Source organism: Nylanderia fulva, unplaced genomic scaffold, assembly GCF_048542155.1.
Source record: "Nylanderia fulva isolate GAGA-0341 unplaced genomic scaffold, ASM4854215v1 Scaffold150, whole genome shotgun sequence".
Taxonomy (NCBI): domain Eukaryota; kingdom Metazoa; phylum Arthropoda; class Insecta; order Hymenoptera; family Formicidae; genus Nylanderia; species Nylanderia fulva.
In genome coordinates this window covers 133839-152564 of record NW_028189731.1, presented here as the reverse complement: position 1 = coordinate 152564, position 18726 = coordinate 133839, and the positions used below count along the sequence as shown (strand labels likewise).

At 37.0% G+C, this 18726-nt stretch overlaps 1 protein-coding gene across 1 annotated transcript; it reads right to left on the bottom strand.

Moving 5' to 3' along the window:
• Positions 1 to 1230: 1230 nt before the first annotated feature.
• Positions 1231 to 2061, bottom strand: LOC146724070 (uncharacterized). The gene is made up of 2 exons (XM_085480600.1): positions 1966 to 2061; positions 1231 to 1843 (listed from the first exon to the last, which is right to left on the bottom strand). The coding sequence occupies exons 1-2, from the start codon at positions 2016 to 2018 to the stop codon at positions 1276 to 1278; spliced, it is 621 nt and encodes a 206-aa protein (XP_085336726.1). The 5' UTR covers positions 2019 to 2061; the 3' UTR covers positions 1231 to 1275.
• Between the last annotated feature and the right edge of the window lie 16665 nt (positions 2062 to 18726).

The following is an 18726-nucleotide window of genomic DNA, read 5'->3' as shown; positions in this document are numbered from 1 at the left end:
ATTGTATTAATTTAAAAATGTTTCCCTCCCTCGATATCCTTATAAAAAATAATGTACAAAAAAATAATAAAAAAAAATGTACAAAAAATAATGAAAAAAATAATGTACAAAAAATAATGTACAAAAATAATGTACAAAAAAATGTACAAAAAAAAAAATAATGTACAACAAATAATGAAAAAAATAATGTACAAAAATAATGTACAAAAAATAATAAAAAATATGTACAAAAAATATGTATAAAAAAATAATGAAAAAAATAATGAATAAAAAATATTGAATAAAATATATATTTTATTAAATTAAAAAAAAAATGTTTCCCCTCCTCTCCTTCGCATCCCTCTCCCGCCGAATCTCTCTTGCCGCTTAATTCAGGCGCGAGCCGCCGAATCTCTTTCACCGCGAGCCGTCGACTCTCTCGCCACAGCATCTCTCGCCGCTTAATCCAGGAGTGGATCCCGAGCCGCCGTACCTCTCTTGCTCTGACGGGAGAGCCCGTATACCGCCGCAGCATCTCTCTCTCTCTCTCTCGCTCCGACGGGAGAGCGCGTATACCGCCGCGCGCTACTTCTCTCTCTTGCTCTGACTGCGCGCTACCTCCTTCTCTCTCAAATGTGTGCATCTCTCTTACTCTCGCGCGCTGCGTCTTCTCTCTCGAATGCGTGCGTCTTCTCTCTCGCCTCCGACCTTTTTTTTTTATTTGTATTAATTTTATTTTATACTATTATACTTTTATATAATTTTATTTTAATACATTTTATATAATTTTATGTTATTTTATTTTTATATTTGTATCTTTTATTATATTTCTATTTTATAAATTAATATCCTCCTTACCTCTTGTTCCCTTTTAAATTATAAGACAATATAAAGAAATTATTAAAAATTATTTGAAAAGCTCTCTTTTCTCCTTCGCGTCTTATTTCGCCGGCTCTCTCGCCGTACCTCTCTCGCCGCCGGCCCGAGCCGCCCACCCGCTTTCGAATGCGTGTGTCTTCTGTCTCTTAATGTCGCGTGCGTCATGTAAGATAAAATTATCGATTCTGCCGCCGCATGGATGCGGCCCGTCTTATCTCGTAAGATAATAATATCGATTTTTTCTTACTGAAAACAGGCTTGGATACGACAATGTCCTTGACACGATAATTATCTCTCGCAAAGTATGTAACGGGTGGCGCGCAAATAAAGTACACCATGATATATACATATAGGTATTTATTCGTCTTATATTTAATACATAATTATATTTAATACATAATTATATATAAAGTTTTATTACATATTAAAAACTAAAGCCACCAGCTCACAATGGACAAGTTGGTGCTTGTTGAAGGCGTCGCTAGCGCGTATCGCATTCGGCAATTCTCTAGCATCCGTTACAGTGGATGCAATATTGGAGAATTGTGTATATTTGATATCGACCGTTGCGATGAGCCTCGTCAATTGATCGAACATTATTTCGATGCATGAATCGAGCTCGAACATACGACGTAACGTCGATTCGACCATCATCATGCGCACGTCCGCCGATTCGAGACTTATGAGCTTAGTGTCGTTTATCTTGTGAAAACGTACTGTTAGCGGCCCGACACTTATGAAATTATACACATCGTTGCTGGGAGAGTCATTGTTCAGATAATTGTGAATAGCGTGACGTTGCTCGTAGAGTCCTTTCCACGTTTCAAGAGATAGTATTAGCTGTTTTCCTCGATGATCTCCTATGGCGATCTCCACGTAACTCGGCGGATCCACTTTGATGCCGATTTCGAAAAATTTGAATTCCGTGGCCGTTAATGCGTATCGTCTTCCAAGTATACGAACCGCACGAGGCTCCAGCGAAACGCTGTAAAAATTAGATAAAAATTATAACTCGTAAAAAATATAAAAAAAATAAAAGTATATAATATAAAATATAAAATATATAAAATATATAAAATATATATAATATAAAAAAATTATACTTACTCGTCGCATTTCTTCTCGCACGTTTCATCATGTCTCGGCATGTAGTAATTCATGCTGCTTCTTTGAACCGAGGGTATTAAAAAAAGTGAACCGTCAGTCAGAACAGTCGACGAGAGACTGATCGTATAAAAAGAACTAATAATCGAGTAACGATCATTTTTAAAATATTAGGAGAAGGGGATTCTTAGAAATATATCAGGAGGGAAAAACAAATATTTAAAAGTAGTGGGGGTAAAAGAACTTCTTAGAAATACGATTGCGTAAGAAATTTTTTAAAATATTAGGAGAAGGGATTTCTTAAAAATATCTGATGAAGGAAATAACAAAAAGTGGTGAGAGTAAAGGAATTTTTAGAAAAACGATTGCGTGAGAAATTTTTTAACATATTAGGAGAAGGGGTAAATCGAATTCTTAGAAATATATCTGGAGGGAAAGACAAATATATAAAAGTAGTGAGGGTAAAAGAAATTCTTAGAAATATCTGGTGAGGGAAATAACAAAGAGAATAGTATGTAAACAATATGTTTATTAAAAAAAAAACGGATAATCGTCGGATCCAAGCCTGGATTCTGCGGCCGACCACTAATTAAATAATTTAAATACATTTTGTAACGCGCAATTTTTTACATGTTTATTACACCGTAGAGTATATGTGGGATTTAATTTATTTAATGCAGGCACTTCTTCATATATGGCATCCAAGGTCTCAATGATGAAACTGCTGCTCGCATCGTCCACTATTTCAACCAGCCATTCTCGCTTTTCGAGTCCTTTTACATACACGAGAGAGGACTCCTCGTCCTCTTCGTCTTGTTCATTTATGCCAATGATAGCTGCCGTGATCAAGCGCTGAGTCATGCAGTATGGAACATTTCCATCCTCCCATTGCAAGCTGTGATGATGCTGAGTTATCCATGAGGCCTGGCGCCTTTCCGACTTTATAAACACGCTCCATGGCACAGGGCATGCGAAGAAATAGTGCGACAGGATATATCCTCTTCTCAGGATTGCCGCTTCCATGTGTGTGAAGTTAGCATCAAAACTGTCAGCATCTCACAAATAAACGTCAAATGTTCTTGCATCCAGCATAGTTCTACAGTTCTTGATAAGTTTTAACAATAGTTCCGTCGAATTGACTATTAATATATAGATTTGACGAAATGAGATGCCAACTTCCAAAAACACCTTATAGCATCTCATCATATTTCAAATATTTGGTCACAAAGCAGTAATATTCCGCAGAGTTCTATCGCTTACACACATTCTGTCAATAGTTCTGTCGATAAAACACCAAAGAAAATAATTTGTCATTACAAAACGAATTTACGTACAGGTGTAAGATGCGTTTCGATAGTTCTGTCGATTCTAAAACAGTTCTGATATTTTTACATAGTAAAAAAATTAGTTTCTAAAGAGTTCCGAGCAATGGTTGCTTGAAATTATTTACGAAAAATTTTTTACTTGCGCGCGAGATCGCATATACGTGTATAGATGTGAGATGCCGGTCGATTTTCAACAGTTCTGTCGATTTTAAAATAATTCTGATATTCTTACTCAAACAGAGAATTATTTTCTAAAGAGTTCCGAGCGATAGAGGCTTGAAATTATTTACAAAAAATTTTTTACTTGCACGCGAGACCGCATATACGCGTATAGATGTGAGATGCCGGTCGTTTTTCAACAGTTCTGTCGATTTTAAAATAATTCTGATATTCTTACTTAAACAGAGAATTAGTTTCTAAAGAGTTCCGAGCGATAGAGGCTTAAAATTATTTACAAAAAATTTTTTACTTGCATGCGAGACCGCATACAGGGTTTGTCCGGAAAGTAATGCGTCGCATTTTTTTAAAAAAGAATTTATTGATCGCATAGGTAAAACAACTTAAAATTGTTCGAAGTATGACCCTTCTGCGTCAATACATTTTTGCCAACGCGATTTCCATGCGTCATAAGATTTCTGGAACTCCTTGACTGGGATGCTGTTCAGGGAGGCCGTCGAAGTAGCTTGTACGTTGTCAACCGACTCGAGCTGTTGTCCTTTGAGCTCCCTTTTCAGCCGAGGAAATAAAAAAAAGTCCGCCGGGGCCAAGTCGGGACTGTAGGGCGGCTGCGGCACCGTTGCCACACCGATCCGGGTCAGGTAGGCCGTAATAACAAAGGCGGTGTGAGCCGGCGCGTTGTCGTGATGGAGTTTCCATGAAGCGCGGATCTCCTTTCGGACGCGGGCGATCCTGTGATTCAGTCTCTGAAGCACTTCCTTGTAAAATTGAGCGTTGACAGTCTGGCCGGGGGGTACGAATTCATGGTGCACTATCCCCTTTGCATCAAAAAAAACAATGAGCATTGACTTCACCCGGGACTTGCTCATGCGAGCCTTCTTCTGGCGCGGCGACGACGTCGTGTGCCATTCCGCACTCTGCCTCTTTGACTCCGGATCGTACTGAAAGACCCATGACTCATCCCCAGTGATAACGTTGTTCAGGAAATTGGGATTATCTGCACAGAGTTGCTTGAGTCTTGTCCAGCTTCACGCAAAACTTTATCGCATAGCGTTGCTCTATCGTTCTCTCCATCACAAGTTCGACGCGACCACTAAGCAGAGGTTCACAGAATAAGCCGTCCTAACCCTCCAAGCGCATGGAAACAATTGAGCGACCTACCGTTGGAAAGCTAAGGGTACCCCCCTTCCTTCCCAACCGGTCCCATCGCTCTGCGATGTATAGTCGCGTCACAAAAAAATGCGACGCATTACTTTCCGGACAAACCCTGTATACGCGTATAGATGTGAGATGCCGGTCGATTTTCAACTAGTTCTGTCAATTTTAAAATAATTCTGATATTCTTACTTAAACAGAGAATTACTTTCTAAAGAGTTCCGAGCGATGGAGGCTTGAAATTATTTACGAAAAATTTTTTACTTGCGCGCGAGATCGCATATACGTGTATAGATGTGAGATGCCGGTCGATTTTCAACAGTTCTGTCGATTTTAAAATAATTCTGATATTCTTACTTAAACAGAGAATTAGTTTCTAAAGAGTTCCGAGCGATAGAGGCTTGAAATTATTTACAAAAAATTTTTTACTTGCACGCGAGACCGCATATATGCGTATAGATGTGAGATGCCGGTCGATTTTCAACAGTTCTGTCGATTTTAAAATAATTCTGATATTCTTACTTAAACGGAGAATTAGTTTCTAAAGAGTTCCGAGCGATGGAGGCTTGAAATTATTTACAAAAAATTTTTTACTTGCACGCGAGACCGCATATACGCGTATAGATGTGAGATGCTCCAATTGATTTTTGTGCTTGTATTTTAAAATTTTCTATGTATTGCATGTTTTGATATTTTATTTGTCGGATTTTCTTACTCTTGGCACTACCCGGAACCAACGACGGGGACGTGGTAAGATTTGGCTCCATTTTTTTCGTTTTTTTGGGGTTTTAAAAATTTTTTTGTTTTTTTTTTAATTTTTTTTATTTTTTTTTATTTTTTTTTTTTAGTGTTATTTTATGCTTTAATATTTTATAAATTTTTTTAGCTATCTTAAAATTTTGCACTGAAAGATCACGTAATAAATGAAAAATAAAATTCACGTAATAAAACAAAAATAAAATTCACGTAATTAAACAAAAATAAAATTCACGTAATAAAACAAATAAAATCACGTAATAAAACAAATTATAATATTAATTGTACCATTAGCAATAGTAATTTCAGTAAAAATAATAATAGTGATCTTTTCATAAGTCTCATATTTAATCTCAGATCTGAAATGCAAGAGACCTGCTACCTTTGTATCATCATACAATCCCTTACTGTTTTTCGCCTGAAAATATATAAAAAATTAAATGTGGTTGGATTTTTTTGTTTGGATTTACGCTCTCACAAGTTGGTCCAAGATCATTGTATTCATGCCAGTACAAACCAGATTTGGCATAACCAATATAATGCCCCGGCTTCCAACCTACAACCCCGGCTAATATGTATATTCTGTTGTGAACAACGACGGTTTGAGCTATTGATCCAAGAGTGTGATTAAGAATTTTGTTTGGGATTTTGTATCTATCATCTGTTAAAACTGTTGTGTCAATAATTATGTGCGGTCCGTATTCATTTTTGTCCTCAATCAGTGTAGAACATTTTAAGCATGTACGTTTAGTTTTGTGTCCATCGTCTATTGCTTGTTGCATTATACCAAAGCCTTGGGACAGTATAAGGTCCACGTTAATATTGAGGGTAATGTTTTGTCTATTGAAATTATAGCCGCATTGGCAGAAAACTTCTGTTTTATAGCTTGGCAGGTCACTAAAAAGGTACTGTGCTAGATGGACTACATTGCACTCAGCATCTAACCGTTTTATTGTTCTTGTGAATGATTCGACTTTAAATAATCCTATGTCGGAAAGTATTTGTGCTCTTTTTCGGTAATCATCCGCCATTAGTTTCTGTTTATCTGTAAGTATTTTCATAGCTAATTGTGCGGTTTTGTTCGCTGATTTATCAATTATTTCGCGATAAATTTGATTTGATGCTATTGCACTCATAACAACTTGAAATAAAGAGTCAAATGCGCAGGTGTTTCGTACGTTGAGCCTAAGCTTTCCGAGAATTACGGGATTACAAAATAAGCCATTTTTAAATGCCGGCTGCTTTGATACCTTTGTGTTCTTGATAAATTCCCATTCCGGACATTTATCCAAATATGAAGGCTTTACTCTTTTCTTTATCGGAGAGTTATTTAATTCAGCAGTACATTTTAATTCGGCTTTTCCACGCCAGTTTTCGCATGTATTCCATATATTACAATCATTGGCTGTACTTGAACGTATATCAATGCTGTGCATGTCCAAATCACTTATCGATTTTTCATCAGCATCGTCGTTATTAGTAAAAGTAGAAACTTTACTGTTAAAATTGTTTGTCGACTGTGTATATTCATGTTGATTTACTGGTGACTTATCATTTTTTTGTGATATGTGGCTTTCTTTATATCTTCCGTTTTCCAAATCTTTTTCTGATTTATTAACGGATGATATGCTTAGCACATCTGTTGCAGAATCGATTTCGGATTTTAGAAAACTGTGGATTTCTGATTTAGATTCGTCTCCTTGAGTGATCATTCTATTCTTTAAGTCCGTTTCATTTTTTTCTGATAAATCATGTTCGTTTGAAGCCAATTTTATTTTCCCATCAAGATAATCAAGATGTTGGAAAACGAACTTGTCAATACGCATTGGCAATTTAATGTTAAAAGCTCGATGTTTTATATCGGCAAACACGGATTCAACTGACGCAGACGTTGCGATTATCGAACTATCTTCGAAGAAGCGTCGCATAATGCCAGTCCATAGTGGAATATATGGTAATAAACGATTTATCAAACAACGAGCGAATTCGGGATTGTAACATCCGTTAATTATGTTTCCGGTATTCGATTTTCTACCTATATTCTCCGCATTAGAATATATTTTATTCGTCCATATCTGCCAATCCGAATCAATGATGTCGTCCTTCTCATCACTATTCTCTTCAAAATCTTCATTAGAATTTTGGGCACTATCTTCGTCCTCTATCAAAACTATTCCCTTAATCATGTTATTGAGAGATTGAATGCATATATCAGCTGGTACAGGCGTTCCATCACTCGTATTGCCAATCGTTTCGCTTAACGCCACAGCTAACATCGACTCTATAAAATCTGTTAATTTGTCGAAATCCTGCATTTGATACGCTTGGGAAATACAGCGTATGTAAAATCGCCGGGCCGCTATTATCTTTTTATCCAAACATTTCCACCGAGACACCATTGAAATAAAATGACTCACGTCGAGTCTTACATATGCCGCTGGTAATACCGATGAACCCTGTACAGTTACATCATAACATTTTTGCAAATAGTCACGCAAATCGGAACATCTGCCGAATACTTCTGCAACAGCATTTACTAAAGCTCGCCCAAAATCACACACAACTATAGATGGTCGTAGCATATTTTTTGTTAAAATGAAACGTAAAAAATGGGCAATTATGAACGACCTTTGATCTGCAGAAACCATCTGAAAAACTGGCACACTGCCTTCCTTTGTTACAAGCATGTACTGATACAAAAACACGTGCGGGTCGCTCTTCGTTATCCGTGTCGCTATACTTCCTGTTGCATCGATTGTTAAGATAGCATTTCGATTTTTTTTACACCGAGAAGTATATATTTGTTGTTGTTCTGGCGACCAATAGATGCAATAAAATTTTAATAAACTTATACTATGGATACAACCCGCATATTTTCCGCATTCCGATTGATGGAGCAGATTTATAAGAGGATTTATGAACTCCAGTCCATGTAGCTTTAATAATTGATTTCCTTTGCTTTGCGTAAGGTAGCGGTATTCGGAATGATTGCAAGATTTTTTCCTCCAAATTTTTTCAAACGTCTTGCCTCTTCGCGTTGGAAAGTAATTGCGTCTTTCCGTTGTTGAATTAATTGATTGGCGATTTTTTCGCGACGTTTGCCTCTCAATTGTCTTTTTCGTTTTCCAGTATGGATGTGCGGCCAAATATTTTCTATGCGACAAGTGAATATCACGTCAACATCATCCATTGGGGACTTGTGTAATAGCCCAGTTAATTTGGCCTTGCATTCCGTACAATAACCAAAAAATCTTGCAAAGCATTTAGCAGTTGCTGCTGGTGTTATTAAATTATTTTTGAATGAGAATACACAGTCAATCAATTCATGCTGTTGATATATTCGCTCTGCAATAATATCAGCCCATCCTTCTTGAAGTTTCCAATAAACTCGCCCACTAGAAATTTTCTTTTTTGGACAAATTTCCAACCACTTTTGGGGCGATAGAATTAATTTTATTTTTTTGGAAAAAACGCTCCCCGATGAATTGGAAATGGAACCAACATTATTAGAATCATCGACACTATCGCTTATATCGAAACTTTTTTTACCCTCTGGTTTTATGTTATGTGTCGTCGTAATTAAAGTTTTGAACTCATTGCGATCTTCATTTACAATTGTATATACGTGACGTGGTTTAATATGTGAACCACGTAACGCCATACGATTAGCAATCAACCGATAAACAGAGTTGGATGGAGGTAAGATTCTGCCATTAATATCGAGAGTTCGGCATTCATTCTGCAATAAAATTTCTTTTAATATCAGTTTATCGTACGGCATTTTATCAGTTTACAACAGATATAAAATGTATATTAGAACTAAAAAGTATAATAAACTGATATTTTTCAATTCAATTCAACTGTATTAATTAATTACGTGAATTGAAGCATACAAAGAAGTAATTAGGAAGAACATTGAAGATAATGTTTTAATAATATTGTATAAAACAATCTCAGAACATCTCGACAGCTCACGGACACAAGTATTCTGTGTACGGTGAATCTATCAAATGTAAATTAGTAAATTTAACATATAGGTTACTTTAAGAGAGATAGTGAAAATGAGACTCGTGGGACGAGTGTTCTGTCCGTAAGTCGAAGCAGAAAAAAGGAATCGCGCCGCTGTCCGTAAGTCGAAGCAGAAAGAAGGAATCGCGCCGCCGCGTCGTGAGTGGAGGGGCGCGCAAGCGTACGTTGGCGTACGATACGTCCGAACGGACGGTCCAAATGCTTCTGTCACTTTCTACGCGTAAATAAGACCACACGCGCAAGTAAAAATTTTTCGTAAATAATTTCAAGCCTCCATCGCTCGGAACTCTTTAGAAACTAATTCTCTGTTTAAGTGAGAATATCAGAATTATTTTAAAATCGACAGAACTGTTGAAAATCGACCGGCATCTCACATCTATACACGTATATACGGTCTCGCGCGCAAGTAAAAATTTTTTGTAAATAATGAGACTTATGAAAAGATCACTATTATTATTTTTACTGAAATTACTATTGCTAATGGTACAATTAATATTATAATTTGTTTTATTACGTGATTTTATTTGTTTTATTACGTGAATTTTATTTTTGTTTAATTACGTGAATTTTATTTTTGTTTTATTACGTGAATTTTATTTTTCATTTATTACGTGATCTTTCAGTGCAAAATTTTAAGATAGCTAAAAAAATTTATAAAATATTAAAGCATAAAATAACACTAAAAAAAAAAAAATAAAAAAAAATAAAAAAAATTAAAAAAAAAACAAAAAAATTTTTAAAACCCCAAAAAAACGAAAAAAATGGAGCCAAATCTTACCACGTCCCCGTCGTTGGTTCCGGGTAGTGCCAAGAGTAAGAAAATCCGACAAATAAAATATCAAAACATGCAATACATAGAAAATTTTAAAATACAAGCACAAAAATCAATTGGAGCATCTCACATCTATACGCGTATATGCGGTCTCGCGTGCAAGTAAAAAATTTTTTGTAAATAATTTCAAGCCTCCATCGCTCGGAACTCTTTAGAAACTAATTCTCCGTTTAAGTAAGAATATCAGAATTATTTTAAAATCGACAGAACTGTTGAAAATCGACCGGCATCTCACATCTATACGCATATATGCGGTCTCGCGTGCAAGTAAAAAATTTTTTGTAAATAATTTCAAGCCTCTATCGCTCGGAACTCTTTAGAAACTAATTCTCTGTTTAAGTAAGAATATCAGAATTATTTTAAAATCGACAGAACTGTTGAAAATCGACCGGCATCTCACATCTATACACGTATATGCGATCTCGCGCGCAAGTAAAAAATTTTTCGTAAATAATTTCAAGCCTCCATCGCTCGGAACTCTTTAGAAAGTAATTCTCTGTTTAAGTAAGAATATCAGAATTATTTTAAAATTGACAGAACTGTTGAAAATCGACCGGCATCTCACATCTATACGCGTATATGCGGTCTCGCATGCAGGTAAAAAATTTTTTGTAAATAATTTTAAGCCTCTATCGCTCGGAACTCTTTAGAAACTAATTCTCTGTTTGAGTAAGAATATCAGAATTATTTTAAAATCGACAGAACTGTTGAAAAACGACCGGCATCTCACATCTATACGCGTATATGCGGTCTCGCGTGCAAGTAAAAAATTTTTTGTAAATAATTTCAAGCCTCTATCGCTCGGAACTCTTTAGAAAATAATTCTCTGTTTGAGTAAGAATATCAGAATTATTTTAAAATCGACAGAACTGTTGAAAATCGACCGGCATCTCACATCTATACACGTATATGCGATCTCGCGCGCAAGTAAAAAATTTTTCGTAAATAATTTCAAGCAACCATTGCTCGGAACTCTTTAGAAACTAATTCTTTTACTATGTAAGAATATCAGAACTGTTTTAGAATCGACAGAACTATCGAAACGCATCTTACACCTGTACGTAAATTCGTTTTGTAATGACAAATTATTTTCTATGGTGTTTTATCGACAGAACTATTGACAGAATGTGTGTAAGCGATAGAACTCTGCGGAATATTACTGCTTTGTGATCAAATATTTGAAATATGATGAGATGCTATGAGGTGTTTTTGGAAGTTGGCATCTCATTTCGTCAAATCTATATATTAATAGTTAATTCGACGGAACTATTGTTAAAACTTATCAAGAACTGTAGAACTATGCTGGATGCAAGAAAATTTGACGTTTATTTGTGAGATGCTGACATTTGAGACGCTAACTTCACACACATGCCGCTTCCTTCACGATAAATCGTTTGTTTAGGATAAATCCTTGCAGGTCGACAAACGTTGGTGCGGACATGATCTCTTCGATGTGAGTCAGTCGAGAGGTATTACAATACTCTTCAGACATCTTGCATCATCATGATTATGTATCCTCCTTCTCTCTCTCTCACGCGTAGTTGTGTAAACATTTTTAGGTGATTTTGCGCACAACGTTGGTCAACGGGTTGTACTGGATCACGCGATCGTGCATGATGAGACAATATGCTGTGGTATTATTAGGTATATTCTCCTCGTACGGATAACATTCCAAGTTCAGATAGAGTTTCACGTTGGTTAATTTACAGTTGTCGAATCGACTCGTATCCTCGGACATGTTTTTCCGCCCTGTCTGCAGGGCACAAATTACATATCGCGGCTTTTCCAGTTGAGTCGCCGTCTTAATGGCCCACGAATGCTTGGTCGTACGCTGCAATAGAGAAAATTCGTATAGATCCCACAAGCGGAAACCCATGCTGAGGTAACGTTCTCTTTCCAGAGCGCGCAGCATCGACAGCTTCTTAATCTCGCTCAATAACACGTGTAGCATTCGCCATTGTATCTTGAATATGTTGATCGCAGGCTCCAGTGCAGAATCTCCATACAGACAATTATTGTCGTTGCACGCTCGTATTAAGATCAACTCATGACGCGCATTAATAACCACGCGTTTGTAATTCTTGCAAAATCCCAGCAACATGTGCAGCGGCACACAAAAATTAAAGTATCCATTCACAGTAGTTGGGCTATCCCAGCCTGCATTTCGCATAATCACGCTTCTATCGGATGACATTGTTACATAGTTTTTCAGCAGACTTGTTATTCCCACATTCCTGTTGCGATCAATCTCCACACTATCGAGCTCATAGCGAATTTCGTCAAACATGAATGCGACGAAATTATTTCCCAGCGCCATATTGGATCTCTCAACTGGATGATTTATCCGCAGTTCTCCCTCGATGTAGAGAAAAATCTCATACGGCAACGTATATAAATCCTGTTGTTGTATGGGTATTCTTATTTCGTCGCTGTATCCAAATGTTGTGTTGGCAAACGGGTTGTATGTGTAAGTCTCAATCTTGACGATGCGATCGTCAAAGACTGGCTCTTCCTCGATGTTGAGAATCTCAGTCATTGTTCAGATGGCGCGCACCGCAAATCCCAAAGATTGTAAAAACGGAACGTTTGACGACGTGAGTCTCTTCTTCGCGGCTGATTTGATATTAGCGAATGATGTTGCCGCTGGCCTGATTGTGTTCTTCGTGTCTTTATTCAACACGAGCATCCCGTCGCACGAGGGTGGCCCGCCGTCGTACGTGCAATCTAACTGTTATCTCTTTACCTCGAAAATCGAGCAATCGTCCTTCCTGGTCAGCAACGCGTAACACTAAATCAGTAATGCTCCGTACGAAGACCGGCAGGTAAATGATCTGCGCCGGCGTTTCCGATATCTTATATCCTGGTGGTACCCTCGGTTAAAATTCATGTATCGTGTGAACGAGTTTATCGTTGCTGTATGCACCCGCGGTCACGTTACACTCTATGCGGATAATGTTCACATTGATAATATTAATCGCCGTTCGATTTGTGCCATTTTCGCGGTTGCAGTATACGATTCGAAAATCCCAGCAGTGATCCAATGTTGTTGGGCATGCTAAAGTTTACTCTGTAGGCACACTTGATCTCGCTTCTCATCGTATTGTGATTAGCGCGGAGTACGATTGGGTAACTTTATCGTCGACACTTTTATCGCTAACAGCATTATGTTTTCGAGAAAGTGCACGTTTCAAAAATTCATGTATCGCTTGCAGCTCGTACGATCCCTCGGGAATCGTAATTTCCGCGTCGTCTGTGCCGTAGTAAAATTTATTATTCGAGGAATTCACATTCGATACAGTGTGATAAGTTTCAAAATCCGTCAAACCGAGCTCGTAGTCCGCGTCGCTCAAATCTATGGGCGGAAAGTAGGTCGCCGCGAGGACGCTACTCTTCCCAGTCAATGTTAGTGTTAGCGACATGTTGACAAAGCTGAGTTAAATAGCGCAATGTCAGTCTTTAAATTTGCGGCGAGAAATCTCGGAGAAACTGCAAGCACAATTGTCCACAGATACTCTGATCATACGTTTGATAAAAGGTGTAATTGTATTCCAATTTCGGCACATTTATATATCGCACCAATTCCTCGGGTGGTCGAAGATTGCCAAAACTGTCGAAATAGATTGCGCGATTTCCCCTTTTTGCATATGCTACCCAATGAGTGCCAGGACCGTCTGTGTTGTCCAGATTGACGATACCGCTCTCATTTTCTCGCGCGCCATTTATTGGTAAATTATTGCGCATAAATACATCTTTAAAATATGGAATGTGCATACGTTTTGCAAGTTGTAGCAATTGCACATTTGTAGTTACACCTTGCGGCATTTTTAACGTTTTTTTTTTCGCTCCTCCATATTTGTAAGGGGCGAGATACAGTCCGCGGCCTTCCATGGCGCGATTGTGGCGTAGTATCTCTTGCAACCGACGTTGCGCGGCTTTATTGTCGTTCACCGCTTTTGCTACGCCAGCCGCTCCGCCGACCAGGGATCCGAACGCGCCCAGCATTGGTAAAATCGGTAAAAATCCACCTCGTTTCGCTGCCGAAAGTATCCTTCTCTTCTTCGTCCTCTTTTTCGTCCTTTTCTTCAAGCCCATGCCAAGCTTGGTCTTGGCTTACATCGCTGCCCAGACAACTGCGGCCGCGGCTCTCTCACCGAGACTCGAGTCTTTCGCGACGATACGAGTTTTCGCTTTTTCGGTGAGTACCTTATCCGCCGCGTGTCTCTCGGTGAGTTTGCTGCTCCGAGAGTACGCTATATCGTGTTCACGACACGCCGCGTCTAATGGGTTGACGCCTTGATCACCTCTAGCCAAACGCTTTTTTAAACGAGTTCCTGGGCTGCAAAATTGATATCCGGGAATATGAAGCTCGACCGGAAGTGCGTTTATCGCACGATTTAATACACCTGTGCTTATTTTCGCTGACATCCGCCGCAATCTCTAGACAATATTGAGCAAAGCGTGAGTCCGCGCAGACAAGTGAAATCGACTCGTCGCGTCAAGTCACCGTCGATTTTTCCGGTTAAAATTTTTATCGCCGCATTTACAACTCTCACGTCACAGCGTACCCGATTAAAACTTTTCTGTATTTTTTTTACCCCTTCCTTCTCTTCAACTTCCATTCGTCGACAAGTTTTACAAGAAGAAAATCTTACGATGTTACGAAAAGAAATAGTCAGTTTTCTTCGAGACACGCACGTTGACGGTTTGTGAAAAGCTTAAACCTCGCCTACAAAAAGCGTAGAAATTTTTCATCACAACATGGATATAGTCATCGACATACAAGGCTTCCGCGATGCGGACGAGAAGTTTCTACCTAAGGAAATCGCGGTTGTCGCGATTGTCGACCATTGGATTATGATGGCTCCGTATCCGTTTGGAAAATTACTCGAAAAAGTAAGGCGGCAAAACACATGGCTCACGCGAAATTACTACGGTATCGAATGGTTCGACGGCAAAGATAATTCAAAATATTTTACGTTGCGTTTACGAGAAATTATAAGATACTCGAGGCACATATACGTCAGAGGCAGCGAAAAAGCATATTACGTACGGATTCTACTTTCCGAAAGATATATAATTTAGAAGATATTTCTCCAGCATTCACAAATCTAACGGCGGAGAGAGAGTGCGGACAATATTGCACGCACGGATTTCGAAAAATTTTTTATTGCGCATTACATAACGCTTACAAATTAAAGTGCTGGCTACTGGAGCAAAATAATAGCGGCAGCAGTAATATTCTCAGCGTTAGCCAACCCACTAGTTGTAGTTCTCTCGAAAATTTTCAATCGAGCAGTGACGACAACAACGACAGCGGTCACGTAAGCGAGAAAACCTGCTACGGTAAAAATTACTTTATTAGCAGCGTAAATGATAACTCTGTTCTAATTCATAATATAAAAACTCGAGCAAATAGTATAATAGAAACAAAAGATTTGTCAAGCGTCGACTAGTCAATTAAGAAAAAAGAAGAAGAAGAAGAAAGATTTACGGAGCGCAAATCGTCGTGCAGAAACGTTACAGCGGGAAAAGTAAAAACTGAAGTTATTCAAATAATACCAGGATCCACGCGTTTATCTTCGCGTCAAAAAAATGAACTCTTGCGAAATTCTACGGGCATTGCGTCATATCGATGTCAAGCATGCGGAAGTTTATTCTGTCGACAGAGTTCCGAGGGTGTGGACGAGGTCGACGGCTATCGTCGCTAATACATACGATTATAATAGTCCTGGTGAACACTAGGTCGCCTTCTTTTTCGACAAACATGGAAAAAGCATCTACTTTGATAGCTACGAACTACCTCCTCTGGAACCAGGATTTTTCCTTCGACTTCGACAAAACTCCGTCATTCATTGTAACGTCCAGACAAATTTCAAAATCTCAATCTTTTTCAAAAACTTCTTTAAACATTCTTTAAACTATTAGTCATGACAATCTTTGACCTGGTGAACACTGAGTCGCTTTCTTCCTCGACAAACATGGAAGAAGCATCTACTTTGATAGCTACGAACTACCTCCTCTGGAACCAGGATTTTTCCTTCGACTTCGACAAAACTCCGTCATTCATTGTAACGTCCAGACAAATTTCAAAATCTCAATCTTTTTCAAAAACTTCTTTAAACATTCTTTAAACTATTAGTCATGACAATCTTTAGCCTGCATGAAAGACTGGTAATAACGGATATTTAATCACACATATAATTACTCATAGGTTAAAACATGTCTTTTTACAAATGACAATGAGAGTAGCAACCTACTTTTAAATAATAATATTAATATCATAAAAAGCATAATCAACAAGGGTGCTCTGCTCTTGATCATTCGTTAGGAAACATAAATAAAAGTTAGAGAATAAGCGCGCCTAAGTAAGACAACGAATGTATGTTCTAATTTCTGAAACACCTTACATACTGTATGCGACTAAGCCTCTGTATATCTTACACTATACTTGCGAGCCCCTAAGCGCCGTACACATTGCATGTCGTATAACCCCTTATATCCGTCATACGCTCTAACCCCTGAGTGTCTTATACACTCCATACAGCCACGAATATGTAGGAGTATTCTTTAGGCGTCACTTCACTGACCAACACACAACACTGACAAAATCTACAATACCGATTACCGACATTAAGGACAGAATAACTAACTTACCTGCCTAAGATGAATATAGAAATCGACATTACCGACCAATGATAAAACAAAAGCATCAATTTACATTCAACTAATAAATAAGAATGTAAGTTGACGTAAATCAGATTAATTTATTATTTACTTTGGAGTAAAGATACTTAATTATGATCAATTAAAATTAATATTAATCAAAATTAATATTTGTCGCTAGTGGTGAAAATAAGCTTAAACAACTTGACTACGACGTAACTAGCAATTTTATTTCATTATTTCACGACGTTTCGACCATTTGGTTGTGGTCCTTTTCAAGTGAAATTTCATCAATTAAACCGAGGTTAACATAACATCACACCGGTGTTATTTGAAATCGAAAGTTAAACGTTAAAAGAGGAACACGTCCCATCGTTATGATGTTAAAAGTTAAAAGTTAAAAGAGGAACACGTCCCATCGTTATGATGTTTCGTCAACGACGTCGTTAAAAGTTAAAAGTTAAAAGTTAAAAGAGGAACACGTCCCATCGTTATGATGTTTCGTCAACGACGTCGTTGACGAAACATCATAACGATGGGACGTGTTCCTCTTTTAACTTTTAACTTTTAACATCATAACGATGGGACGTGTTCCTCTTTTAACGTTTAACTTTCGATTTCAAATAACACCGGTGTGATGTTATGTTAACCTCGGTTTAATTGATGAAATTTCACTTGAAAAGGACCACAACCAAATGGTCGAAACGTCGTGAAATAATGAAATAAAATTGCTAGTTACGTCGTAGTCAAGCTGTTTAATACTTAATTATCATTTTTAGAATTATGAAGAAAACTAAAGTAGTTGGTTGATTTACATTTAACTAATAAATAGGAATGTAAATTGACGCAAATCAGATCAGTTTATTGTTTACTTTGAATTCGTGATTAATAAATAAAGGTACTTGATTATTATTTTTAGAATCACAAAGTGGTTGGTCAATTTACATTCAGTTAAAGAATAAAAATGTAAATCAAAGAAGATAAAATCATTTTATTTTAGTTATACAATTTTTGTTTTTATCTAACGTTAAATTCACAGATTATCGACCAAATAACTTTTAATTTATTTTAACGTTGAAATATGAAATAATTCAAAGTAAGTTGATAAACAATATTTAATAAATATATATTGATAACAATATTAATATTTTATAGTTGTTTTACAATTATAAAAATAGCGAAATTAAGTTTAAAAGATCTCAAATGTATAAAATACATATATATATTTTATAAATTAAACTTCGGCTTGTATACAATTAAAATATGTGATATAATAAAAGGCCAACTTAACGAGCTTATATGATATTAATTGAAAAAATTTTTTTATTAATTTACGTCATAATATACAAAAGTTAAGATAAACGTTTCGACTGTACGACAGTCTTTTTCAATATCCTGCTAATATGTCAAAAAATTAATTTAGTCATATCGACCTTCTTATAAATACAACATTTATGAGATTATCATATGACGAACGCAGTACAAAATTCATGTTTGTTGGCTTGAGTTAGAGCGTCAGATTTATGTATGTCATGCTGTTATATTATGTAACGACACTGTGAACAAATTAATATATCCGCTCAAATATTACATTTTAGATTTTTAATAAATAGTATTAACTTACTTTTTTATAATATAACTTTTATAATATATTACTTTTTATATAATATAAACTAGGTATAGATATATAAACTAGGATTCTTGAAACTATAAATGTTAATATAAGGTTTTACTATCGCTACGTCGATGATATCTTGCTTTGCTTGCCGGAAGATCAAGTCACATATCTAGTAGAAAAATTTAATGATTGTCACGATAGATTAAAAT